General features: G+C 47.0%; 1 protein-coding gene across 4 annotated transcripts in view; it reads left to right on the forward strand.

Moving 5' to 3' along the window:
- The first annotated feature begins 1,934 nt into the window (after positions 1-1,934).
- The window catches only part of NRP2 (neuropilin 2), a 115,907-nt gene continuing 91,958 nt past the window's right edge, over positions 1,935-25,883 (forward strand). For 3 of the 4 annotated variants that reach the window (XM_003253975.3, XM_012501322.2, XM_003253977.3), the window contains exons 1-2: positions 1,935-2,840; positions 16,985-17,162. In XM_003253975.3, coding sequence (XP_003254023.1) covers positions 2,768-2,840; positions 16,985-17,162 — 251 coding nt within the window. In that variant the 5' untranslated portion in view covers positions 1,935-2,767. The remainder of the gene's footprint in view (positions 2,841-16,984; positions 17,163-25,883) is intronic. The other variant, XM_030802716.1, reaches the window with a different exon arrangement.

A 25,883-nucleotide genomic window follows, 5' to 3' on the forward strand; every position in this document is an offset into this window, starting at 1 on the left:
CCTGGCTACATTATTCTCAGAAACAGGAGTCTCCCACATTGGGCACTGGCTAAAATGGTTTGGCATGCCTGGTGAGTGGTGGGGAGAGGTGATACTAAATGGCCCTCTCTATTCAGGGACTGTCACTACAGATAGTGTTCTTTGTCCTTAGATTAGCATCTTGGCAATGACATAAACCGGGATCTCTGCTTAAGGTTAATAATCCAAACTGCTCTTTTACTTTGTTAAATATTTAAGGCTTGGAGTCATTCTTTACAATTGAGCTTTAAAGAGGAGAAATGTAAATCTGGAGTTTTTAATAATGTAGATGTGTTCTCAAGCCTAGAAAGGAAGGAAGAAGGAAGGAAAGGAGGGAGGAAGAGGAAGGAAGGAGGCAAAGAGGGAATGTAAGGTAGCATTTAGGCTAGCCAGGAGACATGCTCCCTGGAAGAACTCAGAGGCCTCTGTTCTGTGCCTTTCCCAACCAGGCATCTGAGATTAACAGTGTGATACTCAGCCTGCGGGTTTCCACTCTAAAATCCCACCCCACCCCCCAACACAGCTTGGCTCAACTATTTGCAAATCACTTCTGATTCAATTTTGTTTTGGTTATCTCAGTGTAAATAACAGTTAAGTGGGAGTTACAGATTTTTCAAACACTAAAAGTGATAAACAAAGCTAATGGGCAAGTCCAGATAAGGAGGGAAACCACCCAGAAGAATCCACAACTACAAGCCAAGAAGAAAATGGGTAGTCAGGTGTGTGTTTCTTGTCACTGAAACTGTATTTTTCTTAATCTACAGAAAATTTTACTTTCTTAATTAAAAAAAATCTTAATCTGTAAACATCTTTCCGAATTTTCTTATTTTTCATATACCTCTTTTGTGGCATAAAATGTGTACATGTGCAGGGTGTAATTTAGGCTGTTTCGGTGGGAGTCTTTATGATAATGTAGTAATAGGTGTCTGGTGAAGCAAGACAGTTTGGAATCCACAAAGCCATTCTCAGAAACAAAGATACAAGTGTTTCCCCAACTGTTAGCTTGCAGTTCCCTCTAAACAGTTTTCACGCCTCCATTTAAAAATAGTTGGCATAATGATGTTTTCTTTCTCTGGGCTTTGTGACCACGTTTCCATGGGGGAAAATGTGAATAGACGTAGTTACAGTAGCATTTGGATGAGACGCCTTCAAGCATCTATACTTTTTCAGGGGAACTTGATGGAATCCAATTTAATTACCTGAAGAAATTCTTTGCTGAAGAAAGTCTTTCCTCTTTTTAGGATAGTTACAAGTTAAAGGCGCAGGGGTAACGAAATCCCAACCCAGAGAGGAGCAGAGCATGTTTGGGACATAACAAAGGATCTGAGTAGTAAACGCAGCGAGTGTTTGGGGTTTTATTCAGACCCGGCTGACGGTGTGTGTCGCCGCCACGCACCGCTGCCTGTTCGAACGCATGGCTGAGCTGCCGACCGGCTCGCTACCCCAAACACCGTACGCCACCCAACTCCTCTTGTAACGCCATTGCGCGTGGCATTGTGTTGGGTTCCGCGTGTGTGGCATCGGAGTCGTGGAATTTACGGGGAACAAGGCTTTTCCCCCCTTCCCCCCCGAGGTCTCCCTCGGGTGGGGGCGACACGGCCAAGGGCAGCGCGCCCGCCCTGGGGGTGCCTGGGGGCGCTTCTTCCCCAGGGCGTTACGCACCGGCGGCCCGGCGCGGAGGTGCGCGAGGGCGATCGGGAGATGCGGGGCGGGCGAGGGGCGGTGGGGTGGGCGCCGCCTTAACTTCGATCCTGCGGCGGCCGGAGAGAAGCCGCCGCCGCCCCGCCCGAGCTGGGTGCCGCGGCACTCGGCTCTGCGCCGCGCGTCTCCGCGGCTGCCTCTTTAATCAGGAACACAGAAGGGGCGGGCCCTGAGCCGGCGCGTAATCGGATAGCTCTGCCGCGGCTCTGACATCCACATGCTGCTCGGCCTGAAAAGGCAGTGGGGAGCCGGAGGGGAGGCAGAGATCGCGAGCGAGGCACCAGCCTGCAGCCGGCCACCAGCACATCCTCAGCCGCGCAGACACTCGGCGAGGTGGAGGTGAGGGCGGGCGCCAGCGAACTCGGAGAGGGGCTCGCTCACTCCCAGGCGATCCCAGCCGCCGCCGCCGCCGCACCAGCAGCAGCAACAGCAGCAGCAGCTTCCTTCCTCAGACTCCCCTCGAGAGGCTGGCCAAGCGGGTGTAGCCGTTGGGGGAGGCTCCCGCCGGGGGAACCCGGCGAGGACAAGAGCAGGGCGGCCACCTTCCACTCGGGCTGTCCGGCGGCGGCTGCCTCCGCCCGCGTGTCCGTCAAGGGTGCCGCGGGATGTGTCAGTTTACGCCTCTGAGATCACACAGCTGCCTGGGGGCCGTGTGATGCCCAAGGCAAGTCTTGGCTTTAATTATTATTATTATCATTATTGTTACGCTTGGCTTTCGGGAAATACTCGTGATATTGTAGGATAAAGGAAATGACACTTTGAGGAACTGGAGAGAACATATATGCGTTTTGTTTTTGAGAGGAAAACCGTGTTCTCTTCCCGGCTTGTTCCCTCTTTGCTGATTTCAGGAGCTACTCTCCTCCTGGTGAGGTGGAAATTCCAGCAAGAATAAAGGTGAAGACAAGCCACCAGGACTCAGGAGGGAAACGCTGACCATTAGAAACCTCTGCATAAGACGTTGTAAGGAAGAAAATAAGAGAGAGAAAAACACAAAGATTTAAACAAGAAACCTACGAACCCAGCTCTGGAGAGAGCCACCTTCTCCAAAATGGATATGTTTCCTCTCACCTGGGTTTTCTTAGCCCTCTACTTTTCAAGACACCAAGTGGGAGGCCAACCAGGTAAGCCACTGAAAGTTTTTTCTATTTATTGCAACATGGTTTCGCCTTTAAAAGCGACCGCTAAAGCAGGAAGGCCACGCAGAACGGCACAGAAGAAGGCTCCCTCAGTACTCAATCATTTAAAGAGAGATCCCAGACGGCCCTTCCTACACCACCACGGCTGCTAAAACCAACTTTCCTCTCCTGCTAGGAGTGTGTGTGTGTGTGTGTGTGTGCGTGTGCGTGTGTGTTTTGAAACAGAATTTGGCGGTGTTCAGATGTCACATATGGACTGAATCAAAGGTTTAAAAATACAACAAAGCCTTTGCATTACAGTTTTTGGGAATTTTTTTTCCCTGTCTTGAAGCAGAACACATCTCCCTTGAGTTTCTCCAACTAGCCAGTGAAATATAAATCATTTGCATTCCCTCCACTTAGCCACATTAAGCAATGTTAACTGAAGGGCTTGGGAAAGACAAGAGTTTAGTTTTGGTTTTCAGATGCTGTAGATGCTTTGGAGAATGGCTGGTTATGCCTCAGAATCATAAGGTTCAGGCTGGTGGAGCAAGTTGGCTTGTGGCTGAGATAGGGGCTTGGGGTTGGGCGCTGCTGGCAACCAAGACGGTTGGTCTCTTCTCTCTTCATCCATGTGTTGTCTGGGAAAGTAAATCATATGTTCTTTTAGAAATTACTATTAGCTAAAACAAATTGCAGGCCCTCGAAGGTCTCTCACTCTTGTGAAGTGGTTAGAAACTTTTGAGTGGAATTTGTTCTCAACCACTGCCAAAAAGGGTGTGTGGACAGGCTGCTGTGGAGATAAGCATTTCGAGGCCCAGAACAGTCTGGGGACCGCATTTGTGGGGAGCGGCAAGGGGTATGCTCTGGAAAGGGGAATCCATGGGGAATGCAGTGGGGTTTGTGCTTCCTTCTGGGACCACTCTCTAGAGTGAGCCTCTCTACCCCACTGACGACAGTGTCTGGAATCTAACAGCAAAACTCTTAGCAGCTGCTACAGGTGATTGGAGATGGAGAAGCCATCTATGGAGGAAATGGGTGAAAGAAAGGCGAAAAAGCCTTCCTGAAGTGCCCTCACCCAAGGCACTTGCAAGGTGATGGCGGCAGTGGTAGGGCTAACTCTGCAGCCTCCTGGGCATCCCCAGAACATCAGCTAGTGGGTCCTAGCCTTGCATCTGGTACTGTCACCCTTCCTTCTCCTCACGCCCCCCCACCCAGCACACACACCACTTTAAGCTTGGGCATTTATTTGAGGGGGGAAGAAAATTCAGAAATGCCTTTGCCACCCAGATCCGCACGTTTGCAGCTCTTTCTTTGCCATAAGTGGTCTTCAGGGCAGCAGCAAATCCTACCAAAGGGATGGGTGGGGGTCCCACTTGGGGAGATTTTCTGGGCCTCCCCCGTTCCCTCTTGCCTTATCTCTAAATTCCCAGCTTGAAGCGGAATTAAATTACCTCTCACAGACCTGGATGCTGCGTAAATTATGTATGTTTGTGTGATTCGCTGTGTGCGTGTGTGCACGCGCGCGCGCGCCGTGAGGATGCCCACAGTATATTATGTATTCAGACACGGACTCCGGTAGGCCCCAGCGCGCGAGCGCGCACACACTGGCACTCACACTGGCGCGCACACACATGCAACTTCAGGTTCCGTGTGCTGTGCGGAGCGGGAGGGGTCGTGAAGACTCAGGGGCCATCTCCTACCCCAGATGTTCGCACATCTGTCCCCGAGCGCTGCTTGGAGTGTATGTACGTGTGTGCGCGACACCCGCTTGGACCCACTCCCGCTCTGCCACCTGCCTCCCGCGCTCTCTGCAGAACCCCCTCCCATCCCAACAGTGCTGCGTCACTTCCAGAGAAGCACAGAGGCGCGGAGTTCGGGGCAACCTCGGACCCGGGGTGGGATCTCAGGGTGGGATTCGAAGCTGGGACCTTCCAAGGACCTCCAGCTCCCCAAAATGCAATCTCAAGCCGTGAGCTGCTCAGACTTTCAGGCGGAGCAACGCACTGGCACCCGGGCAGCCGGCAGCGGGTGGCCAGGGCGAGGCCAAGCTACACCTCTGACTCACCCGGTGTGCGCCGGCCGGGAGGGGAGCCTGGTTCAGCCGCCGCCGCCGGCGACAAGAACCAATTCTGGGAAGGAGCAAGATGGGGCAGAAGGTGCGCGCGGGGGAGCAACTGAGCGAATAACACGGCGGCCGCGGCGCGCGGCACCTTGGGCTGGCGCGTGGCTGGGAGGCCGCATGGGCGACGCGCACCAGGCTGCCCCTCTCCTCACTGCGCCGCCTCGCCAGACCGCAGTGCAGCCGCTAGCCTGTCTCCCTCCCTGCCCCGGGCGCCCCCGCCAGTCCCCTGCGCTCCGCTCTGCGCGGCAGGCTCGCCGCGACCCCTAGAGAGACGGCTTTGAGTGGCGGGAGGCCGAGGCCGGCTGGCTTGGGAATCCAAGCGCTGGCCCAACTGGGTGATAGGAAACTGGGGTGGGATTTCGGAGAGGAGGGCGGAGAGAGGCGGGAAGCAGCCAGCTTGAGCCGCAGGAATGCGCGCAACTTGCACAGCCTCTAGAAGCGCGGCGCGCCCAGCGCCCGCCGGTGCGCAGGAACAGGTGAAGAGCACGCGGCGCGCGGCCATCCACGTGGTGGGGACGTGATAGCCCCTCAGCTCTCCTCCTAGCCCTCCCTCCCCTTCCCCGCCCCCCAGCGCCGTCTCTAACGCCGCATCGATTTGTTTGGGCTACGCAGCAGAAACAGAGCCCAGCGATCCATAAACATTCTATTAAGCAAAAATATTCCCAGCGAAAGCAAAACCGAGGCTGAAGCCTCCGCGAAGTTGGCCGCCTCCAACTACTCCATGCTTGTGCTCTCCTCCTCCTCCTCCTAAGGACACCCCCAGGGAAAAGCCTGCGGCATTTCCTCAACGCTGCCCGATGCCGGAAAGTTAGGTCTTGGCTGCAGCTCCGGTCTCCGGAGAAGCCTCTGCCTGCAGTCGCCGGCGGGTTCCCGCCTCCCCTCCCCAGCCGCCTCGCTCTTTGCTTTTCCACGTGAGAAAAAGAAATATTCACGGCCGATGCTTCATTTTCACTGATTGATTTCTTTTTAATATCAACACAAGTTAATGGAGGCAAGGCGCGCTGTGATTAAAGGGCTACCCCCGCCCTTCGACTCCGGCTGGCCGCGCTGCGGGTCTTTCTCACCGGGTCTTTCCCACCGGGTCGCAGGCGTCCAGCTGCTGGGTGGCGGGCGTCGGTAGCCCTAGCGTTTGGAGGTGGGGGAGGGATTTGGGAAGGACTTCTCGCCCCTCTGGGAATCATCTGGGTTGGGGAACCGTCGGGAATCAGCTTTCCGGACCAAGTTTTAGGGGATCTGGCCCATATGCGTTGCGGCTTCTGCGGCTCCGGCTGAATTTCTTCTGAAGGGTAGGAGATCCACGCTCAGGTTTATTGGCGTGTGCTCCCTGCTCGGCTCCCCTCCCTCCACTTCCTTTCCTTTCGGTTTCAGACAGAGAGGAGAGCCCCCTGGCGCTAGCCATTCCCGATCAGCGCCCACTACGAATGTCCCCTTTGCTAGAGTTAATCATGATCTGCGGGGGACTGGGTTTTGCCCAGAAAATCATTCAAGTCCTGACAATGGGTTTCTTCAAATGGTGGCAACTCCCAACCCTAATGTCCCCACCTCCGGGACACATCGCTTGGGGCCAAAAGAACCCAGACCCCATAACCATCTACCCCTCCCCTCCTCGTCTGGAGAGCTTTGATCTATGCTTGGGTTTTAACGCCATTACCATGGACACGCGCAGATTCTCGGTCAATTCACCCTTCCGTCTGGACTGGATGATCAGATAAGAGGTGTAAATTGGCTGTGGGAGACAGGTCTGGGTTCAAACAAATCCTGAAAGAGAAGCAATGACGGTCTAGGCGCCGGATAAGGGTTTGAAGTGTTTCTTTTAGCCTGTCTCCCCAAAATGTGAGATGGCCATTGGCGAGCATAATAATTTGCAAGTAAACTGTAAACTCCTAGATTTTACGCAGACGGCCTGCTCTAGGCTCTAGGGATTGGTCTCATGCCCACATTAAATGGGTGCCCAGTAAACGTTTCCCCCGTGATCAGCTCCTGGAGGTAGGGAAGCTGTGGCCAGTTGCCAGCAGAGCACACAGTGCAAAACAGTGGCAAGAGGAGCACTCCCCAAAGGGCCCCGGGCAGGCCCCTACTTGTCCAAGTGGTGCCTGGTAGAATTGTGAATGCGCGAGCGCACATCAGGTTTGGAGTTTTATGTCATCCCATAGAGCCCTCAGACATTAAGCCACGGAGCACTCAACTGGCAAAATGAAAGATTGGAAGGCTGCAGTGACTGGAACCCAGGCTACCCAGACAGGACTCCTGCTGTCTACCAAATGGCTCTGATCCCCTGCTGTTGAATGTATCAAGTCCACGTTCTGCAGCAGAAAGGCCAGTTCCTATCTTCCAGGCATAGAAAAAGCTAGGAATCCAAATGCCAATTCATATGCAGTGAGGCACAAATACAAATAACAGTGAGGGAGGGGTCTGGGGTCAGTGAGGAGAGACACCAGGGACCAGATGATTCTGGGGACCCTGGTGTTTTTCATTTCACTCAAGTCTTCCTTAAAGCAATCAAGAAAATGAACTGACTCAGGGTGACCTGAGTGTAAGACAATTCTGAGTTGACAGAATTCAAGAGCCAGGTAAAGAGGTTTCCAAATATATTCTCCAAAGGTCCAGTTTGGAAAGACTTTAGGAACTTGAGCTGAGATCTTCCTTTTTTAAAAGATAGAGCAAAAGCAGAATATCTTTTTAATTTCTTGAACTGACAAGAAAGGACTTGAAAAGTGACATCTGGGCAATGGCTTGTAGTGTTATTAACATATTTGAGATATTTTATTATCTGACCATCATTTGCAACTGGATAATCTTTGAGGTACCTTCCTTGAGTGGCAGATAAGTATATTGATCACGAGAAGTTAGTCTTTGTACTGTTCCTTCCGGGTAAGGACTTGGCTATTTGCTGGTTTTTGTTTTTTAATTAACCCATTTCTGGAAGATGCTGCAGAAGTTTGTCCTGGAGATCCTACAGTATTTTTCAAAGCTTTATCTGCCTTGATGAGCAATGGCCAAAGGCTTAATGGTTTCATTGCCTAACAGGATTCAGCGGAGTTGGATTCCAGGACACAGTGGCCTTGTATCATGGCTGGCCCTCCAGGAGAAAGCATCTTCTAAAGGTTTAGGAAGCTGTCAAGTTTAGATAAGGCTGAGCTCCGATCCTCTGGGACCTTGGTTGTATTAATAAGGAGAAATTAATTTTTAACCACTGGGAACATTGCCAAATTATGTGACCTTTGGCAGACCAGCTGTGCTATAAAAATAAATCCCCCATTTCTGAAAATGCTACTCCTATCCAGTAGAACAATAACAATGTGGCATTTAGGATAGAGAAGAGTAGGATTGAGAAGAAAGGAGAGAAATAGGAGTTGGCAAAAAACAAAACAAAACAAAAAAATGAAAAAACCCTTCAATGTTGTGATACATGGTTTCAGACCTGAACGTCCTATATCCATCACCCCTCCTCCCCGGCCCCATGCCTAGGGTTTCCAGAACACAGGAAAGAGGGCCAGGATGACAAGGAGCTGAGTGCCTGTGTGTACAGGGAGTGGAGAAGGTGTTAAGTGCTTCCAGCCCACTCACACCCCAGCCTCAAACACATCTCTCATTGTTCACACAGACAGAGTACTGGCACAGGCAGAGAAAAGGGGGTTTTCAAACAGGCAAAATGTTTGTCTTTTCCTAAATGCTACCAAGTAGGTTTGCCACTGAGAAGTTTTGTGGGGATCATCCCTGGCCTTCCCACCTTCTGAAACACGGGAACTAGACTGCCTGGGTTTAGAATCTAGCTCAGCCACTTGCTGGCTCCATGATCCAAGTATCCTGTGTGATCAGATACTTAGTCTCTGTGCCTCAGTTTCCTTGTCTGTAAATGTGTTTGGTAACAATACCTACTTCATAGGGTTGTTAGGCTATGTCAGATTATGTAGAATACTGTTTGGCACATATGAAGCCTATTCTGAAGTCACTGAGTCTTTAAAACTGTTTCAGTGGGGTTAATGGAATCTCGTGATCATAGAGAGCACACTATAACCACTGTGGTAAGTTGATTTTTATGAGAATTTAAAAATAATTCTTATTCTCAGTTCTTCCACCACCAAACCTCTGTGTTTTGTGAGCACCATATTATCTCTCGCCACGCTCTTCTTCAGAGAATATTCTCTGCTGGGTTCTTATCTTAGATTTATGTCTCCCTTGCATTTTTTTCCTCCTTCTTCTTCTGTTTTCAGTATTCTTACCTCCTATTTTCTTTTTAATCTCTCATTTCCTTTCCTTTTCCTCCCCTTCCATCCTTCAACACTGAGAGTGTGCTCAGCAGGGAACACTGTGTTTAAGGCGCTCTCCCGAATGTGTAATAACTTCTACTCTGGCACTAAGGCCCTTCAGCAGCTGAACTCAAAAAAATCATCATAAAGACAAAATAGCTTTTACCCAGCAAGACTCTTAATAATCCCATTTCCCTCTGGGTCTTCATAAAGGAGTCATTATCTAATCCAGAAAAAAAAGGAGGGGCTGGGAGTAACAAAAGAGAAGCTCTCAGTAGCGCAGAGTGCACGAGGCTGCTGGCCAGCTGAGTGCACGTGGCCGTGGTACCCTGCTCCCGCCTCCACAGATCCTGTGATTACCAGTAACCAGTTCTGGAGAGTCTTTCAGCAGAGAAGATAATGGGAATTGCAAATTACTAGACCGAATGCTAATAATAATTGTTTGGATACAGGGGAAAAAATAAAACAGATGTGCCCCAAAGGCATTCTAGGGGCTAAAGAAAGGAAAACAAGGAGGGGTTGAGTAAAGAGAGGTGGGCTGAAACCAAGCACAAGAAAATCCAATACCAACAAATGGCTTAGTGATGAAGTAATAGTCAGCATCTTCCTGGTGGTAGAGATAACCAATATTTAAAGTTGCCTTTGGAAGTGTGGGGGTTGGAGTGAAGGGGACAAAACCCCTGAGATAAATTAATTTTACTAATATTAAAATTAAAATGGCCGAGCGTGGTGGCTCATCCACCGTACTTTGGGAGGAGGAGGTGGGCAGATCACCTGAGGTCAGGAGTTCGAGACCAGCCTGGCCAACATCCAAGATCCCATCCCTGCTAAAAATACACACACACGCACACACACACACACACACACACACACACACACACACAAAATAGCTGGGTATGGAGGTGCGCGCCTGTAATCCCAGCTACTCGGGAGGCTAAGGCAGGAAAATCACTTGAATCTGGGAGGCGGAGGTTGCAGTGAGCTGAGATTGTGCCACTGCACTCTAGCCTGGGCGACAGAGTGAGACTCCATCTCAAAAAAATAAAATAAAATAAAATAAAATGTGAATGTGCTTTGAACTTTATCATTATTATCTGCTATAGGGTGTTCTAGCAGACATAGTTCACACTAACGCTACCTTGACCTACTTGTGACTAGGTATTATTATCCTAGACCAGTTATTCAAACTCTCAATTCACCACTAAGACGCATTTGCACTTAATAACAGCTGGGGGTGGGGAAGGAAGGGCAGTAACTGTGGCCGCAGAATAATTTCTGATAGAACTCTCAGAGTCTGTCCTATCTGGTGATACTTTCGACGTTCCTTTGGTCACTTCTTAATTGGTTAATTCACCAAATCTCGATGAGTCTGACTTTTGGGAAAGGCTCTGGTTTGATCCTGTAAGACTTGCCAAAGATGGATCAGCAAGGAGTCATGACCTCAAGTTGCTGGTGGCTCAGTAGACTGGATGAGGCCCTCCGGAACTCTCACACATCTCAGAAGATGCTAAAGAGCTTCAGCCTCTCAGATGCACGGAGGAGAAAGACCACTCCCAGTATGGGAGAAGAGAAAGGGCAGAGGCAGCCTGGAGTGAGAGGGTAGGTGGGATTTAGAGCAGAGAGGGGAAGGGGAAGATGTGAGTAGAGAAATGGATGCTGGGTTGGTTTGGGGAACACTCAGAAGCTGCAGTTTAGAATGTATGGTGGGAAATAATTGCAAACAAGATTAGAAATAATAGCTTGGGCTCAATTCAAGGCCCAAATTGCTAGGCAAAGAGGTTTGGGTTTCACTTGCTAACCAATGGGGGAGCCATTGATGTTTCAACATAAGCTTCAGTTAATCAAAATAAATGAAGACAATATTATATTACCTTTTTTTCTCCTTTGGTTTTTGGAGAGACCTCAAAATTATTCTTCTGTTTCCTTCCCCAAATGTCTCCTAAAATGGTCAGGAATTGTAATCCCAGATCTCTCATCAATGGCATCAAAATTGCATTTGCAATGAGGGCTGGAAAAGAGCGGACATAAATATAAACTAATGACATTATATCGGCTGCCCTATTGGAATTGCATTTGTTTATGATATAAGATGACAAATAACAAGGTTACCACAGGTGGCATGACTCGAGGTCAGGAGAGGTAATCGCATCAAACTTACATTTTACCAATTAAATGAGGCTTCATTTTTAGAATCTAGATTGAGGGGGGAGATGTTCTAAAGGCCCCAATTTCCAGTTCTCTCCTAAGTGAATTCATTGGAGGTGTTTTAAGAGAGGGGATTTGCTTTGTTCTTTATTCATTTCCAAACTCATATGCTGGCTTCCTCTCCTGCTCTCTGCTTCCCTCTCTCCTTCCCTCCTAGACGGCCCTTTTATTCAGATTTTGAACTTCATCATTGCAAAAGTTCAGAAGGATTTCCATTTGCTGTGCCTTCAGGAGTGCATCATTCACTGCCACCAGTCTCCATAAATTGAGTAGATTGCATCCCTTCCCAGTTGCCTTAGGAAGTGGTCAAACAGCCACATTCCTGGGCTGATGGATTGGCTCATTTCTTCCCAGCTTAAGCCAAGATACAGATTTTATGAGACTGTCTTGTGACAGGCTGAAGTTGCTTTGAATAAAACAAAATCCAGCCTCAGCTCACATAAATAATTCTTAAAACGCAGCTTATCCCGGGTTGGTGAGCAAAATTTGGTTAAAACCCTGAGCCAACGACTTAGATGATCTGGGTGAGGGATTCGAAGAAACTCCTTTTGGTTTTTCTTTTCATGCATCACTGTTGTTGACATGCTCACACACAGAACTGTGTATCCATAATATTTATAAATATGCAGCCACAGACTCAGTTACAAAAAGAAACTCGTGTTAGTAGACCTGATGTGATTAAAGGAGACATTTGAACTCCCCATAATGCAAGACAGACATGTTTTCTGAAGAATCCTGCAGTTTTGTTTCAGGCTTACCAAGCAGATAGAACAGGGGTAGCACCTTGAATAAATGTCTTATTGTCTAGGAGGGTAGAGAATCTTTTGAATTTTTGGCTCAATGTATGGGTTATAAGATCTATTCCTGACCTCATTATATGGGCTTTGGATTTTAGCACTGGAACTGACCTTTAGAATCACCCCTCTCATTCTATAGATGAGAAAACGAAGGCTCAGAGTTGTCTACTGGCTTACCCAAGGTCACACAGCTTGCTAGTGGTGAGGCTAGACTTGATTACTAGGCTTTTAAATCCTGCCAGTGCTATTTCTAATAAACTTCCCGGTGGAGTAAGCGGCAAGGTGACAACCTCCTTTCTTTTTAAGTAGAGCAAAGAGTTTCTTCTTTGCCTTGCTACCAATAATTAAATGAAAACAATGCTGTGGAAATAGGGACAGGTTGGGATGATGCTGTAGATAAGAAATAAATTATAAAGTAGATAAAGTGTATTATTTTCAGAGGAAATGAGACCGATTGCTTTTCTCCACTAAGTGCCCTCAGGTATACATAGGAAATAGATGTCTCCTAGTCATCTGCTCTTTCTCTTTTCCATAGCATGTTAAAGTAACAGGGAATCGAGATGCCCCATTTAGGGGGCTTCAAACCATGTTCCAGGAAGCCCCAGTGGACTTGCGGAGAAGCCCTTCTGAGCTGACGGCAGGAACTAGGAGGCTTGGACACTACACTGCTTCTGGCCACCTCCCTCCCAGCATCCAAGAAGAGCTCCCTTTTGTTTTCTTTGTACATGGGAGGTCTAGGTAGAGTTTTGTTCAAGAAAAAAAAAGGTACTTCAAAAAAACAAATAAATTTGAAAGCTACACACCTAATTCAGTCCATTCATTGAATTACAGTTTGTGAAGCTGAGCCCTAGAAAAGTCAAATTGAGTGAGTTAAGAGCTGGGTGCCATCTCCCATCTTTCTGCTAATGTCGATCCATCCCTCTCCTGGTAACCCAGTCCCATCACCCCAGACTCACCTTTTACAACAACTGGGCCCTCTAATCCCACATTCAGCCAATGGCCAAGTTTCCCTGGTTTTGCCAAGGACTTTTTCCTTCAGTTCAGCTAAAGTGAGGGATCTGATTGGTCTTTTACCAAGGTGTCGTGAAGTAAGCTATAGTAATCAGATTATTCACTACAGTCAGGCTTCAGTATTTAGCAAATATTATTGTCAAGTTCAGGTTATACAGTGTTCCTTTAAAACAATGCCAACTACATTTTTCTAGAAGGCAGACCAGATTTCTAAGAGATCTTCTTTTCCCATTCTTAATACTTCTGAAAAATTAAATATTCACAAGGAAAGTGATTGGGTTCTGTAGGAAGGTGAGTTCCTAAGTGAAGGGGTACAACATCCCTTGGCCTTTTCAGGGCTACGTTACCCCTAGGCAGTGGCAGATGGTACTTAGGCTACCAGCAAAACAACAATACTTAAGAAGGAGAAAAAGAGCAAGACAGAAAGAGTTTAAAACAATCTGATATTTTACATTTCAAATAAAAACACCTAAGTAGTCATTATAGGAGGAAAATCAGAACTTGGTGACTTCAGAACTTAGTGTTCTCTTTATTTCCAATTACATCTGGAGATGTCACTTTATTCCTCTCAGCCTTGGGCCTTTCTCAGACCTGACCTGGCTCATCCCGTAGGCTTCCCTCCCAGATGTAGGAGAAAATGCTCTAACAGTCCAAGCCTGGGTTTCGCTATCTCTCTTCGGATGATGAATTTGCCCCAGGTGAAAGGTATTCACGAAATAGTTGCAGAATGAAGTCTTTTGTCAACTCACTGAACGGGCTCAGTAGCTCAAACAGGGTCAATTTCCCCTCCGTATATGGAGATTGGCCTTAAGGGTTTTGCCCTGGAGTTCAACTCTCCTTTGGCTTAGCTTGACTCCTCTGAAACAGGACAGCAACCATGTATAAAGTTCATTGTGGAACACAATAAAGACCTACAAAGTAATGGATGGTATAGCTCTTCAGAAGAAATTTTAGCTAATTTCTATTGGGACATATTTGTATTTAAGAAATGATGTGTCCCCAACCATAGAAAGGAAAGATCAGTTATCAAGAGGAGATGTAGAATGATTAAGTGTGTTTTCTTTACAATTTTTACTGATATGTTTCAAGAATTCTGTTCTCTCCAAGAAAAATAAAAACAGAAATTCTAGTATTTATCTTTGTGGATATATGTTTGTGCAAATGATGTGTGATATTTTACGAGAAGGTGTGAACGTGTGTATAGGACTAAAGTGTGAATTACTGATACGTATATGTACTTGAAGTATGTTCAATATCTATGTTTGTGTGTGTTTCTGAGTGTGAATGCAAGCCAAACAAGAATGCGAATTTATAAATTTGTGAGTATTGAAAAGGTTAACCACACACAACTGAAGCAGATGTTCTAATGAGTTCTCTGATACTTCAATAAGTGCCTTGATTTTCTTCAGGTAAAGAAAGGATAGAAAAAAAGAAATGGATGACTCCTTTTTCTTTTGGTTTAACAGCAGACAGTACAGACTATCAGCTATGGGATATATATAGTTTAATTTTTTTTTTTTTTTGGTAGTGGAGAAATGATCGTTTCTGCTGTAGATGAGAAATTAAACCTTCCTGTGAAGAAGTTTCCTGTCTTTATTGCTGATCTGTGTGCCTGGTCTAATTACTAAAAGCTTAAACCTGGGGTGTGGGGAATTGAGGGAGAAAAGTTCCCCTTTCAAGAGTAATTGGAGAGAAGTAGAGGAAGGGATGGGGAAAGGAGGGAGAGAGTGTGGGTGGGGAGAGTGGAGAGTATGTGGAAACCATAACAGTTACTAAACAGGAGCTCAGCTCAGGTTTCCTCTGATGAATTCCAAGGCAAAAAAGTGTGGTTTGGGGTGAGTTGGTGGCAGGGCTGCAGTTTTCTGCAAAATAGCTGGTGGAGGAGCTGGACCCGGTAGAAAATTCCCCCTTCTGCTAGTTGAGTAAGAGCAGCTGGTGATCTATATCCTTACACCTCTGCCTTGTCTCAGAGGACCACTCCACCCTATTTCATATGCATAAGCCAGGACCAATGGGCCTCAATTTGGCTGGCTAGATGACATTGGGTTCCCAGCATGGGTGAGTGGTGTGGGCACCTGGAAAGCCTGTGGGTATTGGCTGCAGAGGAACTGGGCCTCGTGGCTGGCCTCATGTGGTCTTGGTGGAAGGGATGAGCTCATTGTCCTCATGGGTTGGGGTGGGTGCAGGGTCATTAGGTAAGAAGATGATGTGCTGTGTACCAGCCTGAGGAAATGGCTGCTTTTGTTTTCCACCCAGTAGGAAATGGACCTGAATTCATTCCATTCTGGGCAGTTCAATACGGCACAGTTTGAGCTTGTGGAGGCTTGATGCCGAAAAGGCTACTTGTGTGGATTTGTGTCCCAACCACCCGTGTGCAGCGTGCCCATCTTTTATGCATTTAAAGCCTGTCAGGCCGGTAGTCTAAAGCAGAGGTCTGGGAGACAGTAATGCCAACAGACATGGGGAATAGTAAAGTGCACCTGTAGAGTTAAAAAATGCATGACCTGTTCCCTCAAAGAGTGAACACAGGAGAAAGACCCATCCTGGAGGGCGACTGCTGAGTCGTAATACATAATTCACGGGCCCATGCTGCTCCATGCAGATGGCGATATTAAATCGTGATTGATGCTAAGAGACACACACATCTCAGGAAGGTCTCCGAGAGGCTTCTGAATATTTCCATGTCTCATGTGCCTTCCCAGCTTCTGTTCTACCGTGGTATTTAAGCAAAGCTCCCTATTTCCCAAGAATCCCTGCTGGGGATTGCAGAACTTTACTCCCGAATAGATGAGATTCCTCAAATGTCATCACCCACCTTTGGAGCCTTTGAAGGTGGCTCCCTTCCCTCCTGGGCCACATGAAGCTGTTTGCCTCCAGCCAGGCACTGCGGGTACAGGGAGCCAGCTCTTCCTGCAAACGGCCAGTTATGGCTGGACAAAGCAGCAGCACACTCTGGTGGTGGTGACCAGGCAGGAGGGACAGTGGGCAGACAGCGCAGAAGAAACAGATGTTCATTCAACACAAAGCACCTTTGTCGAAATTCCAAGGCTAGAGCCAGTAGATTCTCTAATACAGATTTTTCCATTCGGTGTATAATGAAATAATAAATCAAATTTGCGGTATATGTGGAATTAAATGTTTGGGGGTTTTGCATTTTTTTTCTTAAAAAAAAAAATGTAAAAAGGCTGCAATCACCCTCCAGGGCCTGTTCTGGCCCAAAGCTGAAAGTGCTTCCTCTGCACCACATGTAATTGTTACCAGGCTCGCTTGTGGGTCGGCACCACAAAACCACCATTGTCAGTTCCCAGCGCCCTGACTGCTGGCTGCCTGGGCTGGGCTGGGAGACACCGAATAAAATGAAGAATTTATGAGATAAAGATAGAGATGGGAGGTTGAATGAGGAGAGGAAGATGGGCCAAGGAGGGGAGGCAGGAAAGGCAGGGAGGCATGTTGAGTTTGCAGTCCTCTTGTTTTTTTAATCACAGACCATGTAATTGAGAATATTTATGGCCATGTTCTGGAATACTTTCATCTGTGTGTGTGTGTGTGTGTGTGTGTGTGTATAGTCGGGTGGGTAGGGGGAGGGATGAGCTGGAATAATCTCTTCCACCGAATGAGTAAGTAGGTTAGTCTTCTGGACTGCCATAAAAGGTCTGTAAAATAGTTTTAATCAGACACTGGTACAGAAGAGAAGGAGGGAGTGTGGGGGGAAGAACGCTGTAACATATTTGAAGTTCTTTGGGTTGTTGATTTCTCTTTCAGACCCACCGTGTGGAGGTCGTTTGAATTCCAAAGATGCGGGCTATATCACCTCTCCCGGTTACCCCCAGGACTACCCCTCCCACCAGAACTGCGAGTGGATTGTTTACGCCCCCGAACCCAACCAGAAGATTGTCCTCAACTTCAACCCTCACTTTGAAATTGAGAAGCACGACTGCAAGTAAGCACCGTCCTGTCCCACTGTGTATCCCATCCGTGAGATGCACACGCTCTGCCCCCACCCCTGCTCTTGTCACTTCTATCACCCCTCACCCCAAGACCTGCTGCTAACCAGTGGTGGATCCTGGCCCCAGAGGAAAACCTCAAGGGGCATTCCCTTTCCAGGGAAATAAAGGTATGGCTGATCCCACAGTATGGTGGAAAGAGCCTTCTTGAGTGAAAAGTAGAGAATATTAACCTACCTCCAAAAGCCGGTAGTGGAGGAGAATTCCCCTGTGGTGGCAGGGTCTGGACTACAAAACTCCACCTCTTGACTTTGGGTTACCTTGCACTTGGACATCTCCCCATTTCCACAGCTGCTACATGTATAAAGCCCACCCGCTTCCTTAATAAGATAGTAGCTGTATCCCCAAGTGGAGACTTCCCCCACATCCAGCCACGCAGGACCAGCCTGTTACCTTATATAGTGGTAACTGGTTCCCTTATAGAAAAGAAAAGGGTGAAAAAAAAAATCTAAGTAGTTCTAAGATTCATATTGGTTCTTGATAGCTGTGCTACACAAGTTAGAGTCTCAAAGTCAGTGTCATGGATTTAACAAACACTCTTCTAATTGCATTACAAATATTAATCCATTTACTTTGCACAGTGGGCCCTGGGAAGTTAGTGCCATTATGATCTCCATTTTGCAAAAGAGAGAAAACCGAAGCACAGAGAGGTTAGGTCAGTCACCCAAGGTGACTCAGCTGGTCCTACAACATTGGTTCTGCCACCCTGGAAATGTGTGGCTTAGGAACTCCCAAGTGGACATTTAGACGCTTGGGAGTACTTTAGAAATGCCGTGTTACCACCGAGGTCCCTCAAAGTTAAGGGTGGGAAGCAGGCAGCATGTCTAGAATGCAGATGTGCTGTAAGCTGTCTACTGAGCTCCATCTTAAAGTCTTTTCTTATTGGAAATAAAGCGAGAGTTTTTGTGCAGAAAAGAATGTGCCAACAGTCATATTCTGCCCCAAATGAGCGCCTACAGCATGCTGTTACTCTGATAAGTATTCAGTGCTCCCATGTGATTAATAAATTGTCTAAGCCTTCCTTGCTATTAGGCAAGGAATTGCAAATACTGAAAAATTATTAAAGGGGCCAGCTGGCAGGACAGGTACCAAGGAGAAGGCAAAACTCCTACAGGCCAGGTCTGGGCCAGCACTTCCTCATGGAGGAAACAAGGCCCCTCTTTAACTAGTGCTAGACTGTGAGGCTCAGTGAATTGATGTCATTATTATCCCCCTAGGACTAATTTGCACCTACATAATGGTTTTCTCCTAACAAGAGGTAGTCTTTGTTGAAAACCAAAGGGTTTCCCGGATGAATGCCTCATGTGACGAAGAGTCATAAGATGAAGTTTCTAATCCCAGATCCACTCTTGACTCAACGGATGACATAGGGAAACTCACCAGTTCCTCTTTGTCTAAGTTACTTGAGTACCCTGGATACATTTGCTCAGCATCCCAAGCCTTCTGATTCCCTGACAGTGAACTTTATCAAAGATTTCTGTTAGAAGAGCTTCTTTATAAGGTGTTTTGGGCTCTGATTCCTCTGGCTGGACTGCAGAAGGTTGGCACAAACAGAAGCATAATGTACAGAGACAGCCTGGGTCTGAGCTCAGAGAAATTTGACTAAGCACCTCTCTCTACTAAGGGCCAAATTCTGTTACGCTTATGCCAGCAAATCTCCCAGGGAAATTGCCAAGAGGTCATCCTATGTGTATTCATAGTGGCAGAGGGAGAAAGCATGGCTTTTGGAAGTAAAAACTTAGAAGCTAGTAAGCATGGCTTAAAACATGTTGGGAAGGACAAAAGGCCAGAAAAACACGCTCCTGCCCTGACTTTGGGCTGCAGGGTACCCCTTCCATGGACAGGACTCAGTCCCAGAGATGGGGAGAACTGAAGGTTGCCAGAGCCTCTGACAAGGGGAAGAAGAAGGCATTGCACCTTGCTGGAGGTGGAGTAGGGGAAGCCCGCGATTTACAGGGTTATCTTCTGGCTTATCATCCTCACTAAATCACTTCCTGTTTTTCTTCCCATTCCATGACCTCATGTGTCTGGGTTGAACCTAAAAAGTGAAGGAGGTCAGAAAAAAATCTTTCTGGGGTCTGTTTCTCCCAGTGCCAAACTGTCAGAGAGGCTCTGTTGGGATTAAGCCTCATCCACTTAACCTTGTCATTAATTCTGTTCCTCCCCCCATTTCTCCCCCACTCCCCATTTCTCTCTCTTTCTCTCTTTCATTAATTTTTGTATTTAGAAAGACACATCTGGTTTTCTCAGCCTCTCACTCTTCAAGGTATTTTTGACATTTCCCCTGGCCATTTGCATTTGCAATAAATGGGCTTCCCCTCCCCACTGCCTTGTTTCACTTTCTTGTGAAAGGAACAATTAATCTAATTGAAGTCCTGGAAGTTCTGTCTTGTTCCGGCTCTCCCTCTCTCTTCCATACTGCATTTTCGTTCCAAGGGAGCTCCTGGGTTTGGAAAGCACTCACTCTCCAAGGAAATTAGCCTGCTTTCTCTTTTTATTTTGGGTGCATGCTTCAAATTGGATTTGGCTCTGCAGGCCCATAAGGTGGATAATTCTCAAAAGAAAACTGCCTGGGCTGGTCTTCCTATCACAGAGCACAGCAGCAATGCCCCAGCAAAAAGGGGAACTGAGCAAGAAAGTCAGGAGAAGCAGCCAGCTCGGCTGTGGAGACAGAGCAGTGGTCAGCACGCCCAACCTCGTGTTTGCCCGGGTTCTTCCTACGTGCAGGGTTAACTGCAAAGATTGCCCCGAGGCCTGGAAACAGGGCCCTGATATGAAAGAATTTATCCTGGGCTGTGGCCCCTGGGCCCTTGGCTCCCTGTATACCTTGAACTCTACATCCCAAAGGTTGAGACGGTTGCTGAGTAAACCCCAGATAGACCTTTTCCCCTAACCGTTGCTTGTTAACTTTGTTCCATCGAAGCTTGCTGTCTGCTTGGAAAATTTCACTCACAAGCCGCAGCTCTGCCTGACTCAGTGCAATCCAAGGCCACCATCTCTGGTGAACTTCCCTTGACTCCTCCCTCCAGTCACTTGCAGAAATGCAAATCCTGGGCACCCACAGGCTGTTTTGGGGCCTGTATAGAAGCTATGGGCAGAAACCAGAGACCACTGTGGTACTGCTGGACTCCTGCGGCCAAAGGACAAAAGGGCGAGACTACGGACCGTCTGGGCAAACAGAGAGAAGCCACTTTATTCCCTGTGGAGTGGAGGATGCTAGGATGTTGCTGCTCCGGGCAGACAGAGGCCTTTCGCTTGAGTCATCAGCCAACAGACTGAATGTTATGGTTTTAGAAACCCATACACAAAGTTGAGTGTTTTTTTCCATTTCTAAAATTTAAAATGTATGTATTTTTAAAACACCCACCTGCATATAACACACAGCTTGTTCAGTTCTCAAACAGCCCCAGCACCCACCCCATCCCAGAGGCTCAACCAAATAAAACCAAAACCAAGAGGCTGGGTCCTTTTAAGCATTGGTAATTTCTACCTGTAATCCCAGCACTTTGGGAGGCCGAGGCAGGCAGGTCACCTGAGGTCAGGAGTTCGAGACCAGCCTGGTCAACATGGTGAAACCCCGTCTCTACTAAAAATACAAAAAAAAATTAGCCAGGCTTGGTGGTGCGCACCTGTAATCCCAGCTACTCTGGAGGCTGAGGCAGGAGAATCACTTGAACCTGGGAGGCAGAGGCTGCAGTGAGCTGAGATTGTGCCACTGCACTCCGGCCTGGGGGAAAGAGTGAGATGCTATCTCAAAAAAAAAAAAAAAAAAAAAAAAATTGGTAATTTCTAGATGGGTATCTCGATGGGTCTCAGAAAGTGCAAAACCCACTAGCAAGAAATGAAAGAACATTTCTTAGGCTAAAAACCTCAAGGAAGTCTACATAAATGATTGTATGTGCTATGTTCAGCACAGCAATATCTCATTTACCACATATCATTGAAGAATGACATTCCGTTTAGGTGAAGTGTCCAGATACTGAAATATCCACCTTTAAAGTTCTTTAAAAAGAACTTTAAAGAGTTCCAAGAGTTCTTTTTTAAAGGATTTCTAATAAAGAACATTCTAAATCATGTGCTGCACTTCCCTGTCTTTTTAAAACCTACATTGAGAGGAGTCAACTTTTTCTCAATGATTCAGGCTTCTCTTTTGTGACAGCAGCCAGTATTGCCATAATTGGAACAGGCAGATTAAGATTTGAATTTTTATTGACCTTGTAAACTTCCCAGGACTCAGTTTCCTCATCTGCAAAGCTGTCATAATAATAAATATTTTGCAAGATTGCTCTGCCTTTTTATGTAGGTGTCCCAATAAGTTAGCAACTGTGTTAGCATCATTGGACTTTGTCAGGGGACAGTTTGGGACTTTCTATCAATCCTCCTGCTTTCACACATCCTATTACGAGTATGCCTGTCTCCTATAGCCTTCCCCTTCTGACTTGTTTTTGCTTTTTTATTGGGTTATCAATTTTGCTTCAGGAGCCCTTGCTGTCTCTTGGGAAGTTTGAGTTATGGGACCTAAGCTTTGCCCAAGCCAGTGCAATCCCAAGGCCAGCATTTCCAGTTGGCTTCAGCCAGCCAAGCTTGCAGCAGAGTTAGGACTGGGGAGTGATCCCAAAGTGACAAAGCATAAGAGCAACAGAGGATGGAGTTCTCAACATCAGTGTAGCTGCTCATAATCTTTTCTTCTAGGCTCCCCCACACCCTCGTATTCTGCATATTTAAGGTTTTGGATATTTGCCTCTAAGTGTCCTAGATAAACAAGGTGCTCTTGTGTTTATTTACAGCCAGAGGGGCCCTCTATATCTTAGAAGATGTGTCTGTTTCTCCCAAAGTAAGAGATGATATCTTAGAAAGGTAGCAGTTTCCCAGTTGATAGCCTGATCATAATAAACAGAGATCAGACCAGACCTCAGTCATCTGGCCCTCCCCACTCAGCCAGCAGTGTTTCCCTGTGCTCAGTAAACACCCTCGATTCCCTGCAAACAACCAAGCGTACTCTTACATCTGCATGAGCCCCCTGAATTCCCAGGGCTCCAGCCCTCCTTCCCCTCCCCCCACGGTGTCCAGCTGCAAGCTCCCATCTTCCTCCCCTGAGTTTCCTTGCTTCCTGCTGTTCTCTCTTATCACCCCCTCCTCTGAACTCCCAGAGCACTTGATGTTGCCTGAGTCCCTTGCTTTTTGTTCATATGTGGTCATCTTGAGTTCTCAGCAAGTAAATTCTACAAGGGCACAAAGCACGTACTTCATATCTAAACTCCCATGGCGCCTAGTCTAGGAGGGTGCTAGGCAGGTGTGTGCAGGTGATTTAGTGATATTTTTTACATTGGAAATGCCAGGCAATAGGTCGGCATGAACTGAATCTGTGTTGGAAGGCAGACAGATCTGTTTTCCCTATTTGTCCATCTAGGAATATGACATAATCTTAGGGGGTAGGACACAGGCCAAGAATGTCACTAACTGATTTGGGACATGAGTCTCTCACCAACAAAATGGTAATAGACCATTCATTCATTCATCAGGAAATAGCTATTAAACACCTACTATGTGCTAAGCACGTTGGTAGTATTGGGAATACAGTGATGAATAAATCATATTCTTTTCCCTAAAGTCACTGTTACTCTTTCCATTTTACAGATGAAGAAACTTGGACTCAAAGAAGTTAAGCAACTGGCCCAAGTTTCCACTCCCATAAGTGGCAGAGAAGGGTTTTGAAGCCAGATACCCTAGTTTTCAATCTCTGCTTTACTCTTGTGCTGTCTGCCTCCCCGGCATCATGCATTTGGCAGAGGATATGATATGGACCTGTTATGTGGGCCCACAGCATCCAGGTCCAGCCTAAGCTGGGAAGATCAAGGAAGGCTCCCTGGAGAAGGTGACGCCTATATGAATTCTAAAGAAGTTGGCCAGGCAGCAGGGAGTGTGTTTGGCTGGTGTCATAGGCAGACAGCAGCATGCCCAAAGACAAGAAGGAAGGAGGGTTTGATGCTTTCAGGAACCAAAATAATTGAACATGCCTGAACCCAATTTCTTAACCAGTGAGCATTGTAAGGGTAGAGTAAAAGGGACTGTCCTTGTGACTTGCTGACACAAACCCTTTTCCCAGTGAAGAGGTGCCTGAGCAATACTATTTAATTGTATTTCCTGGCCAGACAACTTCCACCATCTCCTTAGGAGACAGGGTGGTCAGGAAGCAGGAAAGACTGAGATGATGGGGACTCTCTGCTGTCCCCACCTTCCCTGTCCATCATAGGGTCTCTGTAGCCTCATACCCTATGTCCAGCGACCCCCCAGTGGAAGGCCTGAAAGTGGGGTTTGGCCTGGGAAAGTCCAGGTAACACTTCAGATTAAGCTCCTCTTGTCAATTTCCTGCTACACAAGACTTTCTGAATCCAAGTCTCTTTCCTATGAATAGAGGGCGGGAGGCCAGATTGCCCAGTTGGAGGTGTGGCTTCAGCTGGTGTCCGTTGAAGTCTGAAAAGCCAACAAAGCATAGCGAGAATTCTGTGTGGTTCAAGAGGGTGCCTTGTGCTTGTTGAGGAGAGGCTGTTGGCTTGATCACTCACGACACTATTACTGACGTTATTATTTACTGCCTGCCCAACCACAGAAATATTCTGATTCCCCTAAGGAGCTAGTGAGCAGTAATACTTTTGTGTATTGCAACAATCCTCCTAATGACAGAAACAGATCCACCTCCAGGTACGCGGTGGACGAATGGGAGCAGCTGGCTGCTGGCCCCACATTTACCAACCTTGACCAAAGGGTCCACCCAGCAACTCCACCTCGCCCATGGATCAAGAGGAAAAACAACTCACAGACTGTTCTCCTCCTCTTACCAAGGTTAAAAAGCAGCTGGAATTACTTTGGGCAGTTTGTTTTTAAAAATGAGTGTTGCAATTGTAACTGTCTCAATGCAAGCTTCGCTGTGGATGCCCTTTCTTAACAATATGCTTTATCTTCTGACTGAGAAAATCACTTGAGATTTGATCATGCACAATCTCACTTGTTCTGCCTCTCCAGCCTGGCACCTTCTCCAAACCCAGAGATCCCAGAGGGCCAGCATCTCACCCCATGTAACTCCATGTAATTCTCCCATCTAATTACACCGGCTGAGAGTCTGTCTTAAGAAATTCAGTGGGAGCTCCAGGTGTGGAGGGGATAAAGAAGAGATGGAAATATACCAAGTGAAAACATCAGATTTTTCTAAAAAGGGATTTGTGTATTTTCCTGGAGTCATGAGTCCTATAGAAAAAAAATTTATATTCTTTTTGTTTTGTCCTTTTTAGTGGCAAGGGATTTAAGCCTTTGGATTAAGAGAAACTCAAAAGATAATTTAATTCCATTCTTATACTTCTGCCTGGATAAATAATTCCAGAAAAAAGAAAAAGATATCAGCTGCCCTTGTCTTTCCTTCCAGAAAAGAGCTTCTGTAATCGTCCTTCATTATGGGACATCGTGCCTCACAACTCATCTCAGTTGATTGCAGAGTAGATGGTTGTATTTAATTTACATAATCAAAATTTTTTTCCTAGAAGGAGAATCCCTGAAAAATGTTAGCTGGGTCAAAATAAAATTTTCTAAAAAGAAGAATGAAAAGGAAAAGGAGAAAGAAATGTGAGTTGGGCTTAGGTTTGGGAGGGTAGCAGAAAAGCATGACTTTTCTATGCCTTTTTCGAGCTTTGTAGCAAGCATCTTGGCAGTCTCTAATATTTTTCTACTTTTTTCCACTGGGGACTCAACTGTATGTTTGTGGGTCACGTGGAGGAACTCTCAGAATTAGACAACAATAGCAAACATTTATTGAACTCTGGCCAGACATTAGGTCCTACCCTAAGAGCTTTCTATGTTTAACCTCCACAGCTGGTATTGGTACTACTGTTATCCCATTTAACAGATGGAGATACTGAGGCCCTGAGAGCTCACACAGATAGTAATCGTGGGGCTGGGTTTGAAGCCAGGCAGCCCAAAGCTGCCTTTGTATACCTGTGTCAATCTGCTTGGAGCTGTCATCTGCTGTCCCAGTGCTTAGGTATTTGGGGCCTCTCTGATTTCTTTAGATATCCTTGACAAGCCTTTTCTTTTCCTTTTCTCTTTTTATTCCTTTTCTTTGCCTCTTCCTGGCATGCAGTCACCTCCGGATGCCAGCGGGGCAGTCAAGGAGAGAGATCTCTTTCTGTGTCTTTAAATACAAGCCGGAGGCCTCTCAGTACATCGTCTCTCTCTGCCTCCCTGTCGTCTACCTCCTACTCCCCCAATCCCCCCGCAGCCCCGCTCACCATCCTCTTCAAATTCCCTGCCATCCTCACCACCACCTTCACTCTCCATCTGGAGTCCAAAGATGTGAGGGCCAGTAATAGAGTGTCAGCGGAAGTAATTGATTCCTCACACCGAGAGAATTCGCCTGCCTTTAGTGTCAATGGAGCTGAACCAGAGTCTTGGAGGGTGAGCGAGACATGTAAACAGTCCATGGCCCAGCTGTCAGGACGAAGCCAGACACACCGGAGAGTGAGCGAGGGGGGAAATGGTGGAACAAATAATTGTTTTATTGGAAAGGAAAGGAGTAAATAATATTTCAGCCCAGGAATTGGCAGTTTGAAAGAGATGGTTGAGAGCTCGGAGCAGAAGGATTCGTGATGCAGGTTTTTAATGCAAGA

Source organism: Nomascus leucogenys, chromosome 22a, assembly GCF_006542625.1.
Source record: "Nomascus leucogenys isolate Asia chromosome 22a, Asia_NLE_v1, whole genome shotgun sequence".
Lineage (NCBI taxonomy): Eukaryota > Metazoa > Chordata > Mammalia > Primates > Hylobatidae > Nomascus > Nomascus leucogenys.